The following is a 26,308-nucleotide window of genomic DNA, read 5'->3' as shown; positions in this document are numbered from 1 at the left end:
ACTAGTAGCGTGCACTTTTCCCCCACACTACTACTAGCCAATTAGGACTAGTAGCGTGCACCTTTTCCCCCACGCTACTACTAGCTAATTAGGAATTAAAAAAATAAAAATTAGATGCAGTACTCAATGGATGGAAATTAGAGACACATCCAGTGCAAAATAAACTAAGGTCACAGAACCATCTCAACTGAAAGAGATCACAAGAATCCATTTAACAGACGCACACAATAATCAGAAACGTGGGTACCTTCCCTAGTGTTCACCACCAACCTAAACAAAAAACTCTAGATGTATCTACCAAGGCTCGGAGTTCACACGCAGGTGGACCCGAATCCTTCCTCCCCCCGGACGGTAGTGTCGAGGTCCTCCACCTCGACGACCTTCGGCGTCGCAATCACCTGGACGATCATCTGTGCAATATGTGGCCGCCGGGCTTCACGGCAAAGTCCACCTCAGAGTGGTTGAAGAGCACGAGGCCCACCGGGCCACGATAGTCCGCGTCGATCACCCCTGCGCCCACGTCGGGAAAGTGAAAACTTGTTAGTACGCGTCAGCATCCAAATCTAGCTTCAGTACACTCTTAAGATGATACATTTACTACTAAAGAGCTCAATATATGACAATATGATACATGAAACTGAAGGATAGATATTGACTTTACAAAATGCATTCTAAACTACGAAATGCATTCTAAACCAGCTAACAGGCTATATAAATTCTAGTCCATGCATTATAATGCTCACTTAGCTTCATGGGCATCATGGAAGAAGTCAACTTCGATAGTTCACATATAGCATCTGTAGTATAAATGAACTGCATGAAGTGAGTTTACATAACAAGTCAATCCTGATGTAGTTTGTAGACCACGAAAGCTAAATAAAAGCACTTGAAGCAACTTTGTAAATGTGGATACAACCTACAGACAATTTTTCTGGAACTCTGAGGTTGCAACTATAAAGAACAAAAATATTTGCAAGGGCTTAAAATGATCCGTGGATCGCACAAGTACCATATGGCAACTAATCGTGACGGGCAACAACTATATTTAGCCTAAGAAATGTTCGAGTTATAAACTACCATGAATCATTTACCCAATCAGTTTCCCATTGGGATATTTGGAGACAACTTTGTCCTCAACACTTATTTGCTAATAATGGGAGAAGTGCAGAGAAGCAATTGCAAAAGAACAACTCGCAAGCACCTTGGCATGAATAAACTTCTCTTTGGTAGAGAAAGGATCCGAGTGTTTAGGATTGCTGGTGGTGAAGTATTGTGTGGCCTGTGATCCATTAGTACTACAAGACAACAGAGTAGCAAGTTCATTTCTGAAAGCACTAAAAAAAGACTGATGTTTTGTAAAGAAATTCATATTACCTTGTATTATCAACAGAAGGACCATTGTTTGATGAAGGTGATGTTTCTTCCTAAACTCTGTTCACAAACACAACTTGCTAATTACGTAATCAAATTTGACTGCAAAATATGCATGGAAAATAGGCAGAGTGCAGACACTTGTAAAAGTATAGGTGGCAATGTACACAGTTACACACACATATATAGGTACACCCAAATAGAAACAATTACTTGTATCATCTTCAAAGAACTAGCGAGGTGACCGTCACATTTGCGCGGCTAGAATTCCTATATTTCCTTTTTGGGAAGTTTTCTCTACCTATGTTTGTTCAACATATCTACAATGCGTGTTTGCATAAAACATAATTAAGTTTTGCTACATATATTTCCACACGGGCTAGCCAATTTTAGATAGATGTACATAGGTTCAACTTTTTTAAACATTTCTTGATGCAATATTTGTGCGAAAAATTTAAAAAATTCATTATAGTAGTCCAACACACCGTTTGTAGAGAAAAACTATACATATCTATGAGTCATGCTTTCAATATGTAATCCCCAATTTCATCCATAAAATTCTACAAAAATAAAACTATATATTCGGTGAGAGCATGAGGGAGTACCTGCTGTAATTATTAGACACATCAACAAATGGTGGATAATGCCAATGCTAGCGACGGATAAACTATTTCTTATCCGGCAGCCAGATGTACTTGCGGCCATCTTATACATGCAAATAAATTGGACTGTGCTCGTGTGTGCAGGACGAACCTGCTGGAATGAATTAGTTGTACTGGCCTAGGGCATTTCTATGAAAATGATCAAAGATGTGTAGAGACAGAAAATTGCAGAGAAAGGATTTGTATATAGCATATTTAGAAAATAATCTGCAGACATACAACAACACTACTATTACTTCAAAACTATACAATAATCCCAGAGATTCAAAAATACTTGCATGTAGCATCTTATCCTATTCAAAAAAGAAACTGCACAAAACAGTAGCTACTGCTACTGGGAGTGTATAATATGTGATGTATTGTGTTTCCTAAATTCACTATCTTCAGCCTTGCTCCGGACAATATGATGTTAGGCTCTGTATATAAAATAATCATTTATCAACTATAAATCCCCATAATGATATGGAAAGAAATATCCATTGCATAATTATTCCTTTCAATATTATCTCAAACACATGGCGAGCCGGTCCGAGTTCTAGCAGTTAGACAAAGGAGACATGATTAGAATTGGGTAGAGTAAAGGGCCATGATGCAAATATTTGTTCTGTTACACCATAAGGGCTAAAGAATGCACCAAGAAGTCGATTTGGCTTAAATAACAGTGCATGCTATTTTCTGCCAAGCAGATGGCCATGGGGATCGGGGTGCTTACCCAAGCTAGGAGCCATGGAAGCTTCAAATAGTTGTAGGTAGCACAATTCAGATAGCTAGTTGCGACGATGGATGAACTATGTAACTGTTGTACAAGGTCGTTCTGGAGACCCGGGCGCATGAGAACCTTGGAACTGTGATGTAGCTGCATATTGGTTACTTGATGGCCAACCCCTATGTTCAGGAAATTTCAGAATTAGAGGCTACAACTTGCACAACTGAAACTGAAACACTTTGCTAAACACCGGCAGGTACTGTTGTGTGTCATACACCGTTAGGTTGCATATGCTAAAGTGCAAACTCGATGGAGGGAGAGGAAAGTGGTGTTACGATATCCTAAGTATCCCTGTTTTGTTTGCCCACATCCCGCGATGCTACCTCTTGAGCTTGCGTTGGATTTCTCGGAAGAGGAAGGGATGATGCAGCAAAGTAGCGTAAGTATTTCCCTCGGATTTTGAGAACCAAGGTATCAATCCAGTAGGAGTCCATGCTCAAGTCCCTCGTACCTGCACAAAACGATAGCTACTCGCGACCAACGCGATTAGGGGTTGTTAATCCCTTCACAGTCACTGACGAGAGTGAGATCTGATAGATATAATATTTTTGGTATTTTTGGTATAGAGATGCAAAGTGAAAAGTAAAAGGCAAAGTAAAAAAGAAAACAAGATTAAAGTGATGGAGATTGATATGATGAGAATAGACCCCGGGGCCATAGGTTTCACTAGTGGCTTCTCTCAACAGCATAAGTATTCTATGGTGGGTGAACAAATTACTGTTGAGCAATTGACAGAATTGAGCATAGTTATGAGAATATCTAGGCATGATCATGTATATAGGCATCACGTCCGTGACAAGTAGACCGAAACGATTCTGCATCTACTACTATTACTCCAGTCAACGACCGCTATCCAGCATGCATCTAGGGTATTAAGTTAAAAACAGAGTAACGCTTTAAGCAAGATGACATGATGTAGAGAGATAAATTCATCCAATATGAAATAAACCTCATCTTGTTATCCTCGATGGCAACGATACAATACGTGCCTTCCTGCCCCTTTTGTCACTGGGAAAGGACACCGCAAGATCGAACCCAAAGCTAAGCACTTCTCCCATGGCAAGAACTACCAATCCAGTTGGCCAAACCAAACGGATAATTCGAAGAGACTTGCAAAGATAACCAATCATACATAAAATAATTCAGAGAAGATTCAAATATTATTCATAGATAGACTTGATCATAAACCCACAATTCATCGGTCTCAATAAACACACCACAAAAAGAAGATTACATCGAATAGATCTCCACAAGAGAGGGGGAGAACTTTGTATTGAGATCCAAAAAGAGAGAAGAAGCCATCTAGCTACTAACTATGGACCTCAAGGTCTGAGGTAAACTACTCACACTTCATCGGAGAGGCTATGATGATGTAGAATCCCTCCGTGATGACGACCCTCTCTGGCGGAGCTCCGGAACAGGCCCCAAGATGGGATCTCATGGATATAGAAAGTTGCGGCAGTGGAATTAGGTTTTTGGCTCCTGTTCTAATCATTTGGGGGTACGTAGGTATATATAGGAGGAAGGAGTACGTCGGTGGAGCACCGAGGGGCCCACGAGGCAGGGGGCGCGCCCTAGGGGGGCGCGCCCCCCACCCTCGTGGTCGCCTCTTTGACTCCTTGGAGTAGGGTCCAAGTCTCCTCGATCACGTTCGGTGAGAAAATCATGTTCCCGAAGGTTCTATTCCATTTGGACTCCGTCTGATATTCTGTTTCTCCAAAATACTGAAATAGGCAAAAAACAACAATTCTGGGCTAGGCCTCCAGTTAATAGGTTAGTCCCAAAAATAATATAAAAGTGGAAAATAAAGCCCAATATAGTCCAAAACAGTAGATAATATAGCATGGAGCAATCAAAAATTATAGATATGTTGGAGACGTATCAGGCATCCCCAAGCTTAATTCTGCTCGTCCTCGAGTAGGTAAATGATAAAAAGAGAATTTTTGATGCGGAGTGCTACATGGCATAATTTCAATGTAAATCTTCTTAATTGTGATATGAATATTCAGATTCGAAAGATTCAAGACAAAAGTTTATATTGACATAAAAATAATAATACTTCAAGCATACTAACAAAGCAATTATGTCTTCTCAAAATATCATGGCCAAAGAAAGTTATCCCTACAAAATCATATATTCTGGCTATGCTCTATCTTCACCACACAAAGTATTTAAATCATGCACAACCCCGATGACAAGCCAAGCAATTGTTTCATACTCTAGCTTTTTCAAAACTTTTTCAATCTTCACGCAATACATGAGCGTGAGCCATGGATATAGCACTATAGGTGGAATAGAATGGTGGTTGTGGAGAAGAAAAAAAGGAGAAGATAGTCTCACATCAACTAGGCGTATCAACGGGCTATGGAAATGCCCATCAATAGATATCAATGTGAGTGAGTAGGGATTGCCATGCAACGGATCGATGCACTAGAGCTATAAGTATATGAAAGCTCAAAAAGAAACTAAGTGGGTGTGCATCCAACTTGCTTGCTCATGAAGACCTAGGGCAATTTGAGGAAGCCCATCATTGGAATATACAAGCCAAGTTCTATAATGAAAGATTCCCACTAGTATATGAAAGTGATAACATGAGAGACTCTCTACTATGAAGATCATGGTGCTACTTTGAAGCACAAGTGTGGTAAAAGGATAGTAACATTGTCCCTTCTCTCTTTTTCTCTCATTTTTTTATTTTTATTTTTTTATTCGGGCCTTCTCTTTTTTATGGCCTCTTTTTTTGGGCTTCTTTGGCCTCTCTTTTTTCGTCCGGAGTTTCATCCCGACTTATGGGGGGATCATAGTCTCCATCATTCTTTCCTCACTTGGGACAATGCTCTAATAATGATGATCATCACACTTTTATTTTTCTTACAACTCAACAATTACAACTCGATACTTAGAACAAAATATGACTCTATATGAATGCCTCCGGCGGTGTACCGGGATATGCAATATGACAATGATGAATGTGTCATGAACGGAACGGTGGAAAGTTGCATGGTAATATATTTTGGAATGGCTATGGAAATGCCATGGATAGGTAGGTATGGTGGCTGTTTTGAGGAAGGTATATGGTGGGTGTATGATACCGGCGAAAGGTGCGCAGTATTAGAGAGGCTAGCAAAGGTGGAAGGGTGAGAGTGTGTATAATCCATGGAATCAACATTAGTCATAAAGAACTCGTATACTTATTGCAAAAATCTAGAAGTTATCAAAGCAAAGTATTACGCGCATGCTCCTAGGGGGATATATTGGTAGGAAAAGACCATTGCTCGTCCCCGACTGCCACTCATAAGGAAGACAATCAATAAATAAATCTTGCTCCGACTTCATCACATAACGGTTCACCATACGTGCATGCTACGGGAATCACAAACTTTAACACAAGTATTCTTTAAATTCACAACTACTCAACTAGCATGACTCTAATATTATCACCTCCATATCTCAAAACAATTATCATGCTTCAATCTTTTCTTAGTATTCAACACACTCAAAAGAAAGTTTCACAAATCTTGAATACCAAGCATATTATTATTAAGCAAATTACCATGCTATTAAGAGACTCTCAAAATAATTTAAGTGAAGCATGAGTGATCAATAGTTTCTTTAAAACAAATCCACCACCGTGCTCTAAAAGATCTAAGTGAAGCACATAGAGCAAAATTATAACGCTCAAAATATATAAGTGAAGCACATAGAGCAAAACTACTTAGCTTAATAGATATAAGTGAAGCACATAGAGTATTCTATCAAATTTTAATTCATGTATGGCTCTCTCAAAAGGTGTGTACAGCAAGGATTATTGTGGCATACTAAAACACAAAGACACAAATAATACAAGACGCTCCAAGCAAAACACATATCATGTTGGTGAATAAAAAATATAGCTCCAAGTAAATTACCGATGGAAGTGGACGAAAGAGGGGATGCCTTCCGGGGCATCCCCAAGCTTTGACTTTTTGGTGTCCTTGTATTATATTGGGTGTGCCATGGGCATCCCCAAGCTTAGGGTCTTGCCACTCCTTGTTCCATAATCCATCAAAAGAATTCACCCAAAACTTGAAAACTTCACAACACAATACTTAAAGTAGAAAACACGTGAGCTCCGTTAGCGAAAGAAAACAAAAAACCACTTCAAGGTACTGTAATGAACTCATTATTTATTTATATGGGTGTTAAACCTACTGTATTCCAACTTCTCTATGGATTATAAACTATTTTACTAACCATAGATTCATCAAAATAAGCAAACAACACACGAAAAACAGAATCTGTCAAAAACAGAACAGTCTGTAGTAATCTGTAGCTAGCGCAATATATGTAACCCCAAAAATTCTAAAATAAATTTCTGGAAGTGAGGAATTTATCTATTAATCATCTTGAAAAAGAATTAACTAAATATCACTCTTCAAATAAAAATGACAGCAGTTCTCGTGAGCGCTAAAGTTTCTGTTTTTTACAGCAAGTTCAGCAAGACTTTCCCCAAGTCTTCCCAACGGTTCTACTTGGCACAAACACTAATTAAACACAAAAAACACAACCAAAACAGAGGATAAATAATTTATTTATTACTAAACAGGAGCAAAAATCAAGGAATAAAAATAAAATTGGGTTGCCTCCCAACAAGCGCTATCGTTTAACGCCCCTAGCTAGGCATAAAAGTGAGGATAGATCTAGGTATTGCCATCTTTAGTAGGCAATCCATAAGTGGCTGTCATGATAGTTTCATATGGAAATTTTATTTTCTTTCTAGGAAAGTGTTCCATGCCCTTTTTTAATGGAAATTGGAATCTAATATTCCCTTCCTTCATATCAATAATCGCACCAACCGTTCTAAGGAAAGGTCTACCAAGAATAATAGGGCAAGAAGGATTGCAATCTATATCAAGAACAATGAAATCTACGGGCACATAATTCCTATTTGCAACAATAATAACATCATTAATCCTTCCCATATGTTTCTTAATAGTAGAATTTGCAAGATGCAAGTTTAGAGAGCAATCATCAAAATTACGGAAATGTAGCAAATCACACAAAGTCTTGGGAATAGTAGAGACAGTAGCACCCAAATCACACAAAGCATAAAACTCATGATCTTTAATTTTAATTTTAATAGTTGGTTCCCACTCATCATAGAGTTTTCTAGAGATAGAAACTTTCAACTCAAGTTTTTCTTCATAAGATTGCATCAAGGCATCAACAATATGTTCAGTGAAGGCTTTCTTTTGACTATAAGCATGTGGAGGATTTAGCACGGATTGCAACAAGGAAATAAAATCAATTAAAGAGCAACATTCATAATTAAATTCCTTGAAATCCAATATAGTGGGTTTAGCAACATCTAGATTTTTATTCCTTTCAATCCCACTTTCATCAATTTCATCATAAAGATCTAAATACTCCGTATTTTTAGAATGCCTTCTAGGTAAAGGAAGATCATATTCAGTTTCATCAAGATTCATATTGCAAAACAAAGATTTAATAGGAGACACATCAATAACTTTTAGATCTTCATCTTGATTTTCATAGGAATTGGAAGAACATGCTTTAATAAAGGCATCTTTGGAAGCACGCAACCTAGCGGTTCTTTCCTTGCACTCATCAATGGAAATTCTCATGGATTTGAGAGACTCATTGATATCATGCTTAGGAGGAATAGATCTAAGCTTTAAAGAATCAATCTCAAGAGAAATTCTATCAACGTTCCTAGCCAAATCATCAACTTTAAGCAATTTCTCTTCAAGCAAAGCATTAAAATTCTTTTGTGAATTCATAAACTCTTTAACACTATTCTCAAATTCAGAGGGCATCTTATTATAATTTCCATAAGAGTTGTTGTAGCAATTCCCATAATTATTAGAAGGATTACTAGGATATGGCCTAGAATTAAAATTCCCTCTATAAGCGTTGTTACCAAAATTATTCCTACCAACAAAATTCACATCCATAGATTCATTGTTATTCTCAATCAAAGTAGACAAAGGCATATCATTAGGATCAGACAAAACACTCTTAGTAGCAAATAATTTCATAAGTTCATCCATCTTTCCACTCAAAACATTGATTTCTTCTATCGCATGCACTTTTTTATTAGAATATCTTTTAGTATGCCATTGAGAATAATTAACCATAATATTATCTAGGAATTTAGTAGCATCTCCTAAAGTGATTTCCATAAAAGTGCCTCCCGCGGCCGAATCTAAAAGATTGCTAGAAGCGAAATTCAATCCGGCATAAAATTTTTGTATAATCATCCACAAATTCAAACCATGAGTAGGGCAATTACGTCTCTGTCGTGGTATTTCTCACGGGGGGCTTGCGAGTCGACAGATGCCACAAGGTCTTAGTGTGAGGGTAAGACTGCTGCTGATAGGCCCGGGAGCGGGTATGCGAGTAGCACGCGCTAGTTACCCAGGTTCGGGGCTCTCCGGAGAGATAATACCCCTACTTCTGCATGTCTGAGTATATATGTGGGGTGTACATCGGGCAGTACAAAGTGTTCCTGGAGCTGTATCTGAGATCAGTGCCAAAGGCATCTGATCTCGTATATGTGTAGCCTGAGTGCCTTGTGGCCGGCTAGTCTCATGGCATGCATGGTCGTGAGGGCATGTGTGTCCATGCGTGAGTGTGAGCATGTGGTGGATGGATGGACGGGTGGCATATATATAGGTGAGCTAGCTTACTACCTAAGCTAGGTAATGGCGTGGGGGACAAGTGGGCATGGGACACCATGCCCATGAGACATGTGTATGTGACGTGCATGCCTCCTTGTCCCTGGGGCACTTTATAAAACAGTGCCCAGGGACAGATACACTGTAGATGACGTCGCGGTATGACCGTCTCATCGATGTCTTGTCGGTGTCAGGTCGGGCTGCAGTCGGGAGCCGGCTGGTTGGTGCAGTCGGCAGCCGGCTGGTTGGCGTAGTCGGCAGCCGGCCGGGCAGAGCAGTCGGGCGGGGAGCCGGCAGGAGCGGCCGGACAGTCGGACTGAGGGGCTTTGCTAGCCCCGATGTCTTGAAATATCGTCTTGCCGTCCTCGGGGTACCCGTGGTCGATTACTCCGACAGTAGCCCCCAAGCCTCCGGGCAACTTGGCAAAGTTGGGCGGAGGTTTTTTTGGCGAGTGTTCATGGAAATTGTCAAGAAAAAAGACAAAGTTAGTCCATGGAGATATATCAAATGTTTGCTTTTAGCATTGCAAGTTTTATGCGGAGGGTGCCGACTCGGTTTCGTCCGAGCCCCCTTAATCTTTTTTGTGTTCCCTCCGCTTTTTGGCTTGTGCTCTTGCTTGCCGAACAGTCGCTCTGCGGTCTGTGGCTAAGAGTGGGCCGCGAAGTGGAGTGTACAGTACTTAGAGTCTAGGAGCAGATTCAACCGAGTAGATACTTGTAAAGGAAAACGGCCGGGTCGCCCAAACCGTTTTTCTTCCCAGACGTTTTTCGCGTGGGTGGCCTCCAGCATTCACCCTTGCTAGCCGGACAGCCGCTCTGCGGTCTGTGACTAAGAGTGAGCCTTTGGTACTATGCACGCTACTAAGCCGTCTGCGGGAACTAACATCTCAGGCCAAGCGGCCAGCCTCGGGCCAACTCTGGCTGGCGCCGGGGCAAACAGTGATGCAACTGTAATAAAAAATGCGGAGATAGCACCCGAGCATCGCTCGGGGTTATCCGTGCTTGCGTGATGCAAAAATATGCGGGCGAGGAGCTCACATTGATTTTTGTGTAGTCGCGGTCGCTGAAAACAGCCGGCGCGACTCGGCGCTCGCGGAGCGCGTCGGCGCACTCGCTGGGTGTAGCCTTCGAGCCCCCGGGTTCTCAAAGGGGGGTCCCGGCCGGTTAGGCTCGACCGGCCGGGCGGCGAGGCGTCTTGCAACGCCCTTTTTCTTCTTTTCCTCTTCTTCCGGCTGCTGGTAGCCGGACAGAACTCTTCTCTTGTCTACAATCTTCGTGGGGGCGCGCCAGCGCACCCGCTGGGTGTAGCCCCCGAGATTCGGGCCAACTGCTGAGCAGTCGGGCCGGATCTCCCGACGACTACTTTGTCTTCTCTCTCTCGTGGGGGCGTGTCAGCGCACCCGCTGGGTGTAGCCCTCGAGATCTGGGCCGACTGCTGAGCAGTCGGGCCGGATCTTCCGGCAACTACTTTGTCTTCTTCTTCGCGGGGGTGCGTCAGCGCACCCGCTGGGTGTAGCCCCCGAGATTCGGGCCGACTGCTGAGCAATCGGGCCGGATCTTCCGGCAACTACTTTGTCTTCATCTTCGCGGGAGCGCGTCAGTGCACCCGCTGGGTGTAGCCCCCGAGATTCGGGCCGACTGCTGAGTAGTCGGGCCGGATCTCCCGACGACTACTTTGTCTTCTCTCTCGCGCGGGGACGCGTCAGCGCATCCGCTGGGTGTAGCCCCCGAGATCTGGGCCGACTGCTGAGCAGTCGGGCCGGATCTTCCGGCAACTACTTTGTCTTCTTCTTCGCGGGGGTGCGTCAGCGCACCCGCTGGGTGTAGCCCCCGAGATTCGGGCCGACTGCTGAGCAGTCGGGCCGGATCTCCCGGCAACTACTTCGTCTTCTTCTTTTTTCTTCATTTGCGTCGGCTGAGAACAATCGGACACAGCTGTTTTTTTTGCAGTCGGCCCTTCTCAGCTAGATTGGGCACTCGGCCTCTTCCCAGCCGGATTGGGCACTCAGCCTCTTCTATTTTCCCCGAGCACCCGACCTCATCTGGCTTTTCTTTTTCTTTTCTTCTTCGGGCACGCAACCGTAGCAGCCGGCCATAGTGGGAGCGCAGCAGCCGGCCTCTTCTTTCTTTTCTCTAGCCGGATGGGCACCCAGCCCCTTTCTTTCTTCAACATCTTTTTTTAGGTGTCGCTCACAGCAGACGGCCGGAGCGGGGACCTGGCGGGGCACAGCCGGCCACGGCGCTCGCAGCGGGAGCTATAGCCGGCGAGGCGGGGCTGAGTGGCGGAGTCGGCCAGGGGCGGGTCGCGGGCGCACCAAGCCGAGCGCGCGAGGCGCAGCCGAGGGGAGGCGGAGGCGGCGATCCGGCCACCCGGAGCCCGGCCCGGGCCTAGCGCGGGGAGGCGACCTGGAGGAGCCGGCTAGCGGGTGCACGACGACCCGACCGAGCACGGGAGGCGCGGCGCGCGGGGCAGAGTCGACATGCGGGAGGGCGAGGCGACGCAGGAGCCGGGACCTGGTGCGGCGATGCGGGAGGAGCCGTACCCGGCAGCCGACGAGAGCGGAGGCGTGGCACCGCCAACGCGCATGGAGAAGTCGGCACGGGGGCGGAGAACCTGGCCGCCGTCTTACGGAAGTGGAGCCAGCCGGACTGATCAAGGCACGAGCCGGAGCCGGCCGCGGCAAGCCGGCGAGGGGCACCCGACCGCGGGTCGGCGCAAGGGAGAGCGAGGCCGACGCGGGGCTCTGCAGCGGCGCGAGAGCCGGTAGTCGGCCGGGCACGGAGGCCGTGTGCGAAGGAAGAGGCAGCCCCGCGACGCGGATATGGGCCGGCACACGGGCGCAGCCAGAGGTGACACGGCGGTGGGGGACCGGCCAGCCAGCAGCCGGCGCGCGCGTAGCCGCGGGAGCCGGAGCGGCGCGTGGGGACGAAGGCGCATGGGCAGCCGGCCACAGCCGAGCGCGCACGAGAGGCCCCAAGCAGCGTCCGCGCAACGCAGCGGGGGTCGGGGCGAGCGGCCCGGCGCGGTGGGGTGGAGTCAGGCCGGATAGCCGCGCGCACACGCGCAGAGCAGAGGCGAGCTAGCGTAGCCGCGGGCGATGTGGACGCGGACGGGGGAGCGGCAGCAGACCGGGAGGCCGGCGGCTCGTGCGCTGGCAACGAGCGGGCGCAGAAGTTGCCCGTGGTCAGCAGGTGAAGCCAGACGAGCTGCGTAGCAGGCCTAGTGCACGACCATTGTACGGCCACTGTCCAGGGATTATACGGTGATTATCTGGCTTGGGTATGGCCATAGTCTGGGATGCTCATGGCTATGGTTTGATGCGTGTTGGCTAATGGTTTGACCATTGTTGACTTGAATCTAGCTAGCTCGTATAGATGGGATATGGAGTGGCAAACGCGTGTTCCGGTCGGAAGCAAGGCGCAGCGCGGAGGGGAGCAGATGCGAACGACGTGTGGATGGACACGGCCGACCGAAGTGAGCCCGCGCACGGCGCGCGTGCGGACGAACTGTCGGCGTTGGAACGGTGGTGATGAAGATGCACCGCCCAGCACGGACGCGCTGAGGGCGTGCTGATGTCGAGCCCTCAACCGGCGCGGGGGAGGTGGAGACGTCGCAGTGATGATGAATATGGCGAGGCCGATGGTGAGGACGCACCGCCCCTCGCGACTGCTCTGGGGGCGTGTCGATGTCGGGCCCCCGAGCGCTAACGGAGAGACGATGGCGATGTTGCGGCGGAGATGACGAAGATGGTCCCGCCCAGACTGCGAAACCAGCAGCAGCGTGGTAGCATAGTACCGCCCCACGGTGGGCGCCAACTGTCGTGGTATTTCTCACGGGGGGCTTGCGAGTCGACAGATGCCACAAGGGCTTAGTGTGAGGGTAAGACTGCTGCTGATAGGCCCGGGAGCGGGTATGCGAGTAGCACACGCTAGTTACCCAGGTTCGGGGCTCTCCGGAGAGATAATACCCCTACTCCTGCATGTCTGAGTATATTGGTGGGGTGTACATCGGGCAGTACAAAGTGCTCCTGGAGCTGTATCTGAGATCAGTGCCAAAGGCATCTGATCTCGTATATATGTGTAGCCTGAGTGCCTTGTGGCCGGCTAGTCTCATGGCATGCATTGCCGTGAGGGCATGTGTGTCCATGCATGAGTGTGAGCATGTGGTGGATGGATGGATGGGTGGCATATATATATAGGTGAGCTAGCTTACTACCTAAGCTAGGTAGTGGCGTGGGGGACAAGTGGTCATGGGACACCATGCCCATGAGAGATGTGTATGTGACGTGCATGTCTCCTTGTCCCTGGGGCACTTTACAAAATAGTGCCAAGGGACAGATACACTGTAGATGACGTCGCGGTATGACCGTCTCGTCGATGTCTTGTCGGTGTCAGGTCGGGCTGCAGTCGGTAGCCGGGAGTCGGCAGCCGGCCGGGCAGAGCAGTCGGACGGGGAGCCGGTAGGAGCGGCTGGACAGTTGGACTGAGGGGCTTTGCTAGCCCCGATGTCTTGAAATATCGTCTTGTCGTCCTCGGGGTACCCGTGGTCGATTACTCCGACAGTATCATTAATTTCATTCTCTCCCAAGCTTGTGCAACATGTTCATGATCAAGTTGCTTAAAGTTCATAATATCGTTTCTAAGAGAGATGATCTTAGCGGGAGGGAAATACTTAGAGATAAAAGCATCTTTGCACTTGTTCCAAGAATCAATACTATTTTTAGGCAAAGACGAAAACCAAGCTTTAGCACGATCTCTAAGCGAAAAAGGAAATAGCTTCAATTTAACGACATCATTATCGACATCTTTTTTCTTTTGCATATCATATAAATCAATGAAGCTATTCAGATGAGTAGCGGCATCTTCACTAGGAAGGCCAGTAAATTGATCTTTCATAACAAGATTCAACAAAGTAGTATTGATTTCACAAGATTCGGTATTGGCAAGAGGAGCAATCAGAGTGCTAAGGAAATCATTATTGTTGGTATTGGTGAAGTCACACAATTTGGTAGTATCTTGAGCCATCGCGACAAACAAGCAATCCAACACATGAGCAAACAAAAAGGCAAGCGAAAAAGGAGAGGGAGGATAGAGAGAGAGAGAGAGGGTGAATAAAACGGGAAGGGTGAAGTGGGGGAGAGGAAAACGAGAGGCAAATGGGAAATACTGTAATGCGAGAGATAGGGATTGTGATGGGTACTTGGTATGTTGACTTTTGCGTAGACTCCCCAGTAACGACGCCAGAAATCCTTCTTGCTACCTCTTGATCTTGCGTTGGATTTCCCCAAAGAGGAAGGGATGATGCAGCAGAGTAGCGTAAGTATTTCCCTCGGTTTTTGAGAACCAAGGTATCAATCCAGTAGGAGGCCACACTCAAGTCCCTCGTGTTGGAAATATGCCCTAGAGGCAATAATAAATTGGTTATTATTATATTTCCTTGTTCATGATAATCGTTTATTATCCATGCTAGAATTGTATTGATAGGAAACTCAGATACATGTGTGGATACATAGACAACATCATGTCCCTAGTAAGCCTCTAGTTGACTAGCTCATTGATCAATAGATGGTTACGGTTTCCTGACCATGGACATTGGATGTCGTTGATAACGGGATCACATCATTAGGAGAATGATGTGATGGACAAGACCCAATCCTAAGCCTAGCACAAAGATCGTGTAGTTCGTATGCTAAAGCTTTTCTAATGTCAAGTATCATTTCCTTAGACCATGAGATTGTGCAACTCCCTGATACCGTAGGAGTGCTTTGGGTGTGCCAAACGTCACAACGTAACTGGGTGGCTATAAAGGTACACTACAGGTATCTCCGAAAGTATCTGTTGGGTTGGCACGAATCGAGACTGGGATTTGTCACTCCGTGTAAACGGAGAGGTATCTCTGGGCCCACTCGGTAGGACATCATCATAATGTGCACAATGTGACCAAGGAGTTGATCACGGGATGATGTGTTATGGAACGAGTAAAGAGACTTGCCGGTAACGAGATTGAACAAGGTATCGGGATACCGACGATCGAATCTCGGACAAGTATCGTACCGATGGACAAAGGGAATTGTATACGGGATTGATTAAATCCTTGACATCGTGGTTCATCCGATGAGATCATCGTGGAACATGTGGGAGCCAACATGGGTATCCAGATCCCGCTGTTGGTTATTGACCGGAGAGTTGTCTCGGCCATGTCTGCATGACTCCCAAACCCGTAGGGTCTACACACTTAAGGTTCGATGACGCTAGGGTTATAGGGAATAGATATACGTGGTTACCGAATGTTGTTCGGAGTCCCGGATGAGATCCCAGACATCACGAGGAGTTCCGGAATGGTCCGGAGGTAAAGATTTATATATGGGAAGTCCTGTTTTGGTCACCGAAAAAGTTTCGGGTGCTATCGGTAACGTACCGGGACCACCGGGAGGGTCCCGGGGGTCCACCAGGTGGGGTTACCTGCCCCATAGGGTTGCATGGGCCAAGTGTGAGAGGGGACCAGCCCCAGGTGGGCTGGTGCGCCCCCCACCAGGGCCCAAGGCAAAGAGAGAGGGGAAAAGGGGGAAACCCTAGGATCATATGGGCCTAAGGCCCACCTAGTGGTGCACCCCCCTCTCTCCCCCCTTGGCCGCCCCCCCTAGATGGGATCTATGGCTGGCCGCCACCCCTAGGGGTGGAAACCTAGGTGGGGGCGCAGCCCCTCCCCTCCCCCTATATATACTTCAGTTTTTGGGCTGCCATACACACGAGAACATCTCCTTCTTGGCGCAGCCCTACCCCTCCCCCTCCTCGTCTCTTGCGGTGCTTGGCGAAGCCCTGCTGGAGTACCACGCTCCTCCACCACCACCACGCCATTGTGTTGCTGCTGGATGGAGTCTTCCCCAACCTCTCCTTCTCCCCTTGCTGGATCAAGGCGTAGGAGACGTCACCGGGCTGTACGTGTGTTGAACACGAAGGTGCCGTCCGTTCGGGACTAGGATCATCGGTGATTTGGATCACGACGAGTACGACTCCATCAACCCCGTTCACTTGAACGCTTCCGCTTAGCGATCTACAAGGGTATGTAGATGCACTCTCCTTCCCTCGTTGCTAGATTACTCCATAGATTGATCTTGGTGATGCATAGAAAATTTTGAATTTATGCTACGTTCCCCAACAGTGGCATCATGAGCTAGGTCTATGCATACTTTCTATGCACGAGTAGAACACAAAGTAGTTGTGGGCATTGATTTTGTCAATTTACTTGCCATTACTAGTCTTATCTTGATTCGGCGGCATCGTGGGATGAAGCGGCCCGGACCGACCTTACACGTACTCTTACGTGAGACTTGTTCCACCGACTGACATGCACTAGTTGCATAAGGTGGCTAGCGGGTGTCTGTCTCTCCCACTTTAGTCGGATCGGATTCGATGAAAAGGGTCCTTATGAAGGGTAAATAGAAATTGGCATATCACGTTGTGGTTTTGGCGTAGGTAAGAAACGTTCTTGCTAGAAACCTATAGCAGCCACGTAAAAAGCTTGCAACAACAATTAGAGGACGTCTAACTTGTTTTTGCAGCAAGTGTTTTGTGACGTGATATGGCCAAAGGATGTGATGAATGATATATGTAATGTATTAGATGATCATGTTCTTGTAATAGGAATCACGACTTGCATGTCGATGAGTATGACAACCGGCAGGAGCTATAGGAGTTGTCTTTATTTATTTATGACCAGCGTGTCAACATAAATGTCATGTAATTACTTTACTTTATTGCTAAAGCGTTAGCCATAGTAGTAGAAGTAATAGATGACGTGACAACTTCAAGAAGATACGATGATGGAGATCATGATGATGGAGATCATGGTGTCATGCCGGTGACAACGATAATCATGGAGCCCCAAAGATGGAGATCAAAAGGAGCAAAATGATATTGGCCATATCATGTCACTATTTGATTGCATGTGATGTTTATCATGTTTTACATCTTATTTTCTTAGAACGACGGTAGCTTAAATAAGATGATGCCTCACTAAAATTTCAAGAAAGGTGTTCCCCCTAACTGTGCACCTTGCAAAGGTTCGTTGTTTCGAAGCACCACGTGATGATCGGGTGTGATAGATTGTAATGTTCGAATACAACGGGTGTAAGCCAGATTTACACAGCAAAAACACTTAGGTTGACTTGACGAGCCTAGCATGTACAGACATGGCCTCGGAACACGAAAGACCGAAAGGTCGAGCATGAGTCGTATAGAAGATACGATCAACATGAAGATGTTCACCGATGTTGACTAGTCCGTCTCACGTGATGATCGGACATGGCCTAGTTGACTCGGATCATGTTTCACTTAGATGACTACAGGGATGTCTATCTGAGTGGGATTTCATTAAATGAACTCAATTATCATGAACATAGTCTAAATTGTCTTTGCAAATATGTTGTAGATAAATAGGTCATGTTGTATCTCCCTGTTTCAATACGTTCCTAGAGAAAGACCAAGTTGAAAGATATTGTAAGCACTAATGCGAACTAGGTCCGTAGTCCGAGGAGTGTCCTCACTGCTACACAGAGGGCTTACGTCTTTGATGCACCGCTCGATGTGCAAACCCCTACAACGTCATCTGTGGATGTTGTAAACACCTGACAGACACATCCTGATGACTACTTGATAGTTTAGTGCACCATACTTTACGGCATAGAATCGGGATTCCAATGACGTTTTGAACGCCATAGAACATATGAGATGTTCCAAGAGATGAAATTGGGATTTCAGGATCATGCCCGTGTTAAGAGGTGTGAGACCTCTGACAAGTTCTTTTGCCAACAAGATGGAGGAGAATAGCTCAACTAGTGAGCATGTGCTCAGAATGTCTGGGTGCTACATTCACTTAAATCAAGTGGGAGTTAAACTTCCAGATAAGATAGTGATTGATAGAGTTCTCTAGCCACTATCACTAAGCTACTAGATCTTCGTGATGAACTATGACATGCAAGGGATGGAGTTGATCCCGGAGATGTTCGCGGTGCTTAAGACCGCAAAAGGTAGAAATCAAGAAGGAGCATCAAGTGTTGATGGTTTAATAAGACCACTGGTTTCAACAAGGGCAAGGGCTAGAAGGGAAACTTCATGGATGGCAAACGAGTTGCCGCTCCAGTAAAGGAACCCAAGGTTGAACCCAAACCCGAGACTAAGTGCTTCAACAAAGGGGACGGTCACTGGTAGCGGAATTACCCCAAATGCATGGTAGATAAGAAGGCTGGCAACTTCAACAAAGTATATACGTGTTATTAATGTGTACCTCGCTAGTACTCCTGGTAGCACCTGGGTATTGGATACCGGTTCAGTTGCTATTACTGGTGACTTGAAGCAAAAGCTACGGACTAAACGGAGACTGGCTAAGGGCGAGGTGACGATGTGTGTTGGAAGTGTTTCCAAAGTTGATGAGATCACCATCGCACGCTCCATTTGCCTTCGGGATTAGTATTGAACCTAGATAAATGTTATCAGGTGTCTACGGAGCATGAATATGATTAGATCATGTTCATTGCAATACGGTCATTCATTTAAGTTAGAGAATAATGGTTATTCTGTTTACATGAATGATACATTTCATGGTCATGCACCCTATGTGAATGGTTCATTGAATCTCGGTCGTGGTAATACACATGTTCACGCCAAAAGATGTAGAGTTAATAATGATAGTACCAATTTCTCGTGGCACTGCCGCCTAGGTCATATTGGCGTAAGATGCATGAAGAAACTCCATGTCGATGGATGTTTGGAGTCACTTGATTTTGAATCGCTTGACACATGCGAGCCATGCCTCATGGGTAGGATGACCAAGACCCCGCTTTCAGGTACAATGAAACGGGCAAGTGACTTGTTGGAGATCATGCATGCTGATGCGTGTGATCCAATGAGAATTTAAGCGTGTAGTGGATATCGCTATTTTCTCATCTTCACTGACGATTTGAGTAGATATAGGTATATCTACTTAATGAAGCACAAGTCTGAAACATTTGAAAAGTTCAAGCGATTTCAGAGTGAAGTTAAGAATCATCATAACAATAAGATCATGTTCCTACGATCTGATCAAAAGGGGATTTTCTGAGTTATGAGTTTGCCAATCACTTAAGACATTGTGGAATTGTTTCACAGTTGAAGCCACCTGGAACACCACAAGGTAATGGTGTATCCGGACGTCGTAATTGAACACTATGAGATATGGTGCGATCTATGATGTCTCTTACCAATCTACCGTTTTCATTTTGAGGTCATGCATTAGAGACAGCTGCATTCACTTTAGATAGGACACCATCTAAGTCCATTGAGACGACGTCGTATGAACATTGGTTTGGCAAGAAACCAAAGTTGTCGTTTCTTAATGTTTGGGGCTGTAATGCTTAAGTCAGCCAGAGAAGCTCGAACCCAAAGCGGACAAACACATCTTCATAGGATACCCAAAGGTGACAGTAGGGTATACCTTCTATCTCAGATCCGAGGGCAAATTGTTTGTCACTAAGAACGGGTCCTTTCTCGAGAAGGAGTTTCTCTCGAAAGAATTGAGTAGGAGGAAGATAGAACTTGATGAGGTTGTCGAACCTTTATTTCAACTAGAGAGTGATGCAACATAGAAAGATGTTTTCTGTGGAGCCTACGTCTGTTGAATAGGAAGTTAATGATAGTGATCATGAAGCTTCGGATCAAGTTGCTATTGAACCTCGTAGGTCGACAAGGATATGTACTACTCCTAAGTGGTACGGTAATCCTGTCTTAGATATCATGTTGTTAGACAACAATGAACCTACGAGCTATGGAGAAGCGATGGTGGGCCCGTATTCCGACAAATGGTTAGAAACCATAAAATCCGAGATAGGATCCATGTATGGACTTTGGTGGACTTGCCCGTTGGTCGGCAAGCCATCGAGATAAATGGATCTTTGAGAAGAAGATGGACGTGGGCGGTAATGTTACCTTCTATGAAGCTCGACTTGTGGGAAAGAGTCTTTTCACAAGTTCAAGGAGTTGACTACGATGAGAATTTATCACCCTTAGCGATGCTTAAGTCCGTCGGAATCATGTTAGCATTAGCTGTGTTTTTCGATTATGAAATCTTACAGATGGATGTCAAAACAAGTTTTCTTACTAGTTTTCGTAAGAAAAGTTGTATGTGATACAATAAAAGGTTTTGACAATCCTAAGGATGCTAAAAGGTATGCTGGCTCCAACAATCCTTCTATGGACTAGAGCAAGCATCTCGGAAGCGGAATATATGCTTTGATGGAGTGATCAAAGCTTTTAGGTTTATACAATGTTTGCTAGAAACTTGTATTTACAAGAAAGTGAGTGGGCACTACAACATTTCTGATAAGTATATGTGGATGACATATTGTTGATCCGAAATAATGTAGAATTTTTGGAAAGCATAAACAGTTGTTTGAAGAGTGATTTTCAAAGGAAGACCTTGATAAAGCGGCTTACATATTGGGCATCAAGATCTATAGAGATGGATCAAGACGCCTGATGGTACTTTCAAAGAACGCACACCTTGACATGTTTTTGAAGGAGTTCAAAATAGATCAGTCAAATAAGGGGTTCTTACCTGAGTTGTAAGGTGTGAAGTTGAGTAAGACTCAAAGCTTGACCACGACAAAAGAAAGAGGAAGGACGAAGGTCGTCCCCTATGCTCTTGTCATAGGCTCTATACGGTATGGCATGCTGAGTACCGCACCTGATGTGTGCCTTGCCACATGTCTGGCAAGAGGGTACAAAGGTGATCTAGGAGTAGATCACCGGATAGCGGTCAAAAATTATCCTTAGAAGAATAAGGAAATGTTTCTCAGTTATGGAGGTGATAAAGAGTTCGAAGTAAAGAGTTACGTCGATGCAAGCTTAACACCTATCCGGATAGCTCTGAGTAGAGATATCGGATACGTATAATGGAGCAACAATTTGGAATAGCTCCAAGTGGAACGTGGTAGCAGCATCTACGATATGACATAAAGTTTTGCGAAATACATAGGGATCTAAATATGGCAAGACCCGTTGAGTACAACCTCTGTCAAAAGCATAACATGATCAAACCCAGAACTCTTTGAGTGTTTATCACATAGTGATGTGAACTAGATCATTGAGTCTAGTAGACTCTTGGATGTTGGTCACATGGCGATGTGACCTGTGAGTGTTAATCACATGGCGATGTGAACTAGATTATTGACTCTAGTGCAAGTGGGAGACTGTTGGAAATATGCCCTAGAGGCAATAATAAATTGGTTATTATTATATTTCCTTGTTCATGATAATCGTTTATTATCCATGCTAGAATTGTATTGATAGGAAACTCAGATACATGTGTGGATACATAGACAACACCATGTCCCTAGTAAGCCTCTAGTTGACTAGCTCGTTGATCAATAGATGGTTACGGTTTCCTGACCATGGAAATTGAATGTCGTTGATAATGGGATCACATCATTAGGAGAATGATGTGATGGACAAGACCCAATCCTAAGCCTAGCACAAAGATCGTGTAGTTCGTATGCTAAAGCTTTTCTAATGTCAAGTATCATTTCCTTAGACCATGAGATAGTGCAACTCTCGGATACCGTAGGAGTGCTTTGGGTGTGCCAAACGTCACAACGTAACTGGGTGGCTATAAAGGTACACTACAGGTATCTCCGAAAGTATCTGTTGAGTTGGCACGAATCGAGACTGGGATTTGTCACTCCGTGTAAACGGAGAGGTATCTCTGGGCCCACTCGATAGGACATCATCATAATGTGCACAATGTGACCAAGGAGTTGATCATGGGATGATGTGTTACGGCACGAGTAAAGAGACTTGCCGGTAACGAGATTGAACAAGGTATCGGGATACCGACGATCGAATCTCGGGCAAGTATCCTACCGATGGATAAAGGGAATTGTATACGGGATTGATTAAATCCCTGACATCGTGGTTCATCCGATGAGATCATCGTGGAACATGTGGGAGCCAACATGGGTATCCAGATCCCGCTGTTGGTTATTGACCGGAGAGTTGTCTCGGCCATGTCTGCATGACTCCCAAACCCGTAGGGTCTACACACTTAAGGTTCGATGATGCTAGGGTTATAGCGAATAGATATACGTGGTTACCGAATGTTGTTCGGAGTCCCGGATGAGATCCCGGACATCACGAGGAGTTCCGGAATGGTCCGGAGGTAAAGATTTATATATGGGAAGTCCTGTTTTGGTCACCGGAAAAGTTTCGGGTGCTATCGGTAACGTACCGGGACCACCGGGAGGGTCCCGGGGGTCCACCAGGTGGGGCTACCTGCCCCAGAGGGTTGTGTGGGCCAAGTGTGAGAGGGGACCAGCCCCAGGTGGGCTGGTGCGCCCCCCCACCAGGGCCAAGGCGAAGAGAGAAGGGAAAAGGGGGAAACCCTAGGCTCAGATGGGCCTAAGGCCCACCTAGTGGTGCGCCCCCTCTCTCCCCCCTTGGCCACCCCCCCTAGATGGGATCTAGGGCTGGCCGCCACCCCTAGGGGTGGAAACCTAGGTGGGGGCGCAGCCCCTCCCCTCCCCCTATATATACTTCAGGTTTTGGGCTGCCATACACACGAGAACATCTCCATCTTGGCGCAACCCTACCCCTCTCCCTCCTCGTCTCTTGCGGTGCTTGGCAAAGCCCTGCGAGAGTACCACGCTCCTCCACCACCACCACGCCATCGTGCTGCTGGATGGAGTCTTCCCCAACCTCTCCTTCTCCCCTTGCTGGATCAAGGCGTAGGAGACGTCACCGGGCTGTACGTGTGTTGAACACTGAGGTGCCGTCCGTTCGGCACTAGGATCATCGGTGATTTGGATCATGACGAGTACGACTCCATCAACCCCGTTCACTTGAATGCTTCCGCTTAGCGATCTACAAGGGTATGTAGACGCACTCTCCTTCCCTCGTTGCTAGATTACTCCATAGATTGATCTTGGTGATGCGTAGAAAATTTTGAATTTATGCTACGTTCCCCAACACCTCGTACCTGCACAAAACGATAGCTACTCGCAATCAACGCGATTAGGGGTTGTCAATCCCTTCATGGTCACTTACGAGAGTGAGGTCTGATAGATATAATATTTTTGGTATTTTTGGTATAGAGATGCAAAGTGAAAAGTAAAAGGCAAAGTAAAAAAGCAAAACAAGATTAAAGTGATGGATATTGATATGATGAGAATAGATCCGGGGGCCATAGGTTTCACTAGTGGCTTCTCTCAAGAGCATAAGTATTCTACGATGGGTGAACAAATTACTGTTGAGCAATTGACAGAATTGAGCATAGTTATGAGAATATCTAGGCATGATCATGTATATAGGCATCACGTCCGTGACAAGTAGACCGAAACAATTCTGCATCTACTACTATTACTCCACTCATTGACCGCTATCCACCATGCATCTAGAGTATTAAGTTAAAAACAGAGTAACGCTTTAAGCAAGATGACACGATGTAGAGAGATAAATTCATGCAATATGAAATAAACCCCATCTTGTTATCCTCGATGGCAATGATATAATACATGCCTTGCTGCCCCATCTGTCACTGGGAAAGGACACCCCAAGATTGAACCCAAAGCTAAGCACTTCTCCCATGGCAAGAACTACCAATCTAGTTGGCCAAACCAAACAGATAATTCGAAGAGACTTGCAAAGATAACCAATCATACATAAAAGAATTCAGAGAAGATTCAAATATTATTCATAGATAGACTTGATCATAAACCCATAATTCATCGGTCTCAACAAACACACCGCAAAAAGAAGATTACATCGAATAGATCTCCACAAGAGAGTGGAAGAACTTTGTATTGAGATCCAAAAAGAGAGAAGAAGCCATCTAGCTACTAAACTACTCACACTTCATCGGAGAGGCTATGATGATGTAGAAGCCCTCCGTGATGACGGCCCTCTCCGGCGGAGCTCCGGAAGAGGACCCAAGATGGGATCTCGTGGATACAGAAAGTTGCGGCGGTGGAATTACGTTTTTCGCTCCTGTTCTGATCGTTTGGCGGTACGTAGGTATATATAGGAGGAACGAGTACATCGGTGGAGCACCGAGGGGCCCACGAGGCAGGGGGCGCGCCCTAGGGGGGCGCCCCCACCCTCGTGACCACCTCTTTGACTCCTTGGAGTAGGGTCCAAGTCTCCTGGATCACATTCGGAGAGAAAATCACGTTCCCGAAGGTTTTATTACGTTTGGACTCCATCTGATATTCTGTTTCTCCGAAATACTGAAATAGGCAAAAAATATCAATTCTGGGTTGGGCCTCCGGTTAATAGGTTAATCCCAAAAATAATATAAAAGTGGAAAATAAAGCCCAATGTAGTCCAAAACAGTAGATAATATAGCATGGAGCAATCAAAAATTATAGATATGTTGGAGACGTATCATGCGACGAGACAAGTTCAGTGCATGAATAATCCTCATATTCTACTTCTCAAGACGGGCACATATATATTCAGGCATTATACAACAGGCAAAGAGGTAATGCAGTCATTTTATTCCTACTCCTGAACCCATGAACCAAATAGAGCAAGAAAACAAGAACGGCAACTTCATTCAGATCCTACTAGAACTTGCTCAATAAATACCACTAGTAATTAATCATCAGACACCAATCGAATCCTGGACGTTGTCGTTAAGTATATTCTTATTTTTTTACTCCATAGCCATCTGCTTGGCATAAAATATTATCAAACTGGATTGGGGGTGCTTACCCAAGCTAGGAGCCATGGAGGTGGAGGTTGTTGGCTCAGCACCGCACCGGAGCAGATGACGGCGATCTTGACCATGTGCGGGCCATGGTGATCGTCCTCGTCCATGGAGAAGGGTGGCTGCTGCACCGAATTGAAGAAATAAGTGAGGGGGTGGGGAGAGAAGGAAGAAGGTGAGAGGAGAGAGCATGAATCAAGGGAAGAGGAGAGCTCATCGCGCCGGAGTTGGAGGTAGCCGAAACCCTAATCACGGGGAGGGGTCACGCGCGAGCGCTTGTGGCCGCGAGGAGTGGATCTGGCTGGAGGGAAGGAAGCACCATCGTGAGGAGAGCTCGTGGGTGTGCTGCGCCCCGGCGAGGGCCGCCGGAAGTAGCCGGAATCGTCCGACGTTGGTGGCGGCGGCGAGGTTCGTGGGAGGCAGAGAGGTTGTTCGCTTCTTTTTTTTGAGCGGTGGCAGAGGCTCTTCTCTAGGCGTTGTCTACAAAGGAGGTGGGCTGGGCTTAGTTATAGCCCAATGTAGTGACCCGCGCTACCACTACATTGCTAGTGCTAGTGTGGCCTAGCAAACCCATGCTGTTAATATATCTTGACCTGGGGGTCCAGTGTGGCACACTTACCAGTAGCGCGTTCGAGCAAAACCAACACTGCTGCTAAGTTATACTAGTAGCGTGTTTTGTACCAAGCGCTACTGGTACTTACCAGTAGCGTGGGGGCCTAAATAGGCGCTACTGGTAAAGTTCTACGTATAAGCATTTTCCTAGTAGTGCTCATGGGGACCGTCACTCACGGGGACCGGATCCATAATAACAACAACAGGCACACAAGGTTATGTCTGCTTACCGGGCCAGGGTACCGCACGCACATAACCTTCCCTAGTTGGAGGCACCGGCGAGAGGCACGACAATAGACCCAGTTAGGACCTTCCCATAAAGGTAAGTGTGGTTGCACTGGTCAGTTTGATATGGTGGCACCATGACTCAGCCAACAGGTGTTCAAGTTCAATTTAATCCGGTTAAACTTGAATGCAAATATGCTGAGCCATGATAAAATAACATGATACAATTACAATGCATGAGCATGAGCATGATATCAACATAG

General features: G+C 45.9%; 1 protein-coding gene across 1 annotated transcript; it reads right to left on the bottom strand.

The window, feature by feature from the left end:
• Window positions 1-406: 406 nt before the first annotated feature.
• LOC125554845 lies at window positions 407-25,318 on the bottom strand. Its single transcript, XM_048718245.1, has 6 exons — window positions 25,214-25,318; window positions 19,333-19,342; window positions 1,375-1,420; window positions 921-951; window positions 744-813; window positions 407-510 (listed from the first exon to the last, which is right to left on the bottom strand). Exons 1-6 carry the CDS (start codon window positions 25,316-25,318, stop codon window positions 407-409), a joined length of 366 nt encoding a protein of 121 aa, XP_048574202.1.
• Between the last annotated feature and the right edge of the window lie 990 nt (window positions 25,319-26,308).

This window comes from Triticum urartu, chromosome 4 (assembly GCF_003073215.2).
Source record: "Triticum urartu cultivar G1812 chromosome 4, Tu2.1, whole genome shotgun sequence".
Taxonomy (NCBI): Eukaryota; Viridiplantae; Streptophyta; class Magnoliopsida; order Poales; family Poaceae; genus Triticum; species Triticum urartu.
Note: the sequence above shows the minus strand (reverse complement) of the source record. Positions and strands in the feature narration are given on the sequence as shown.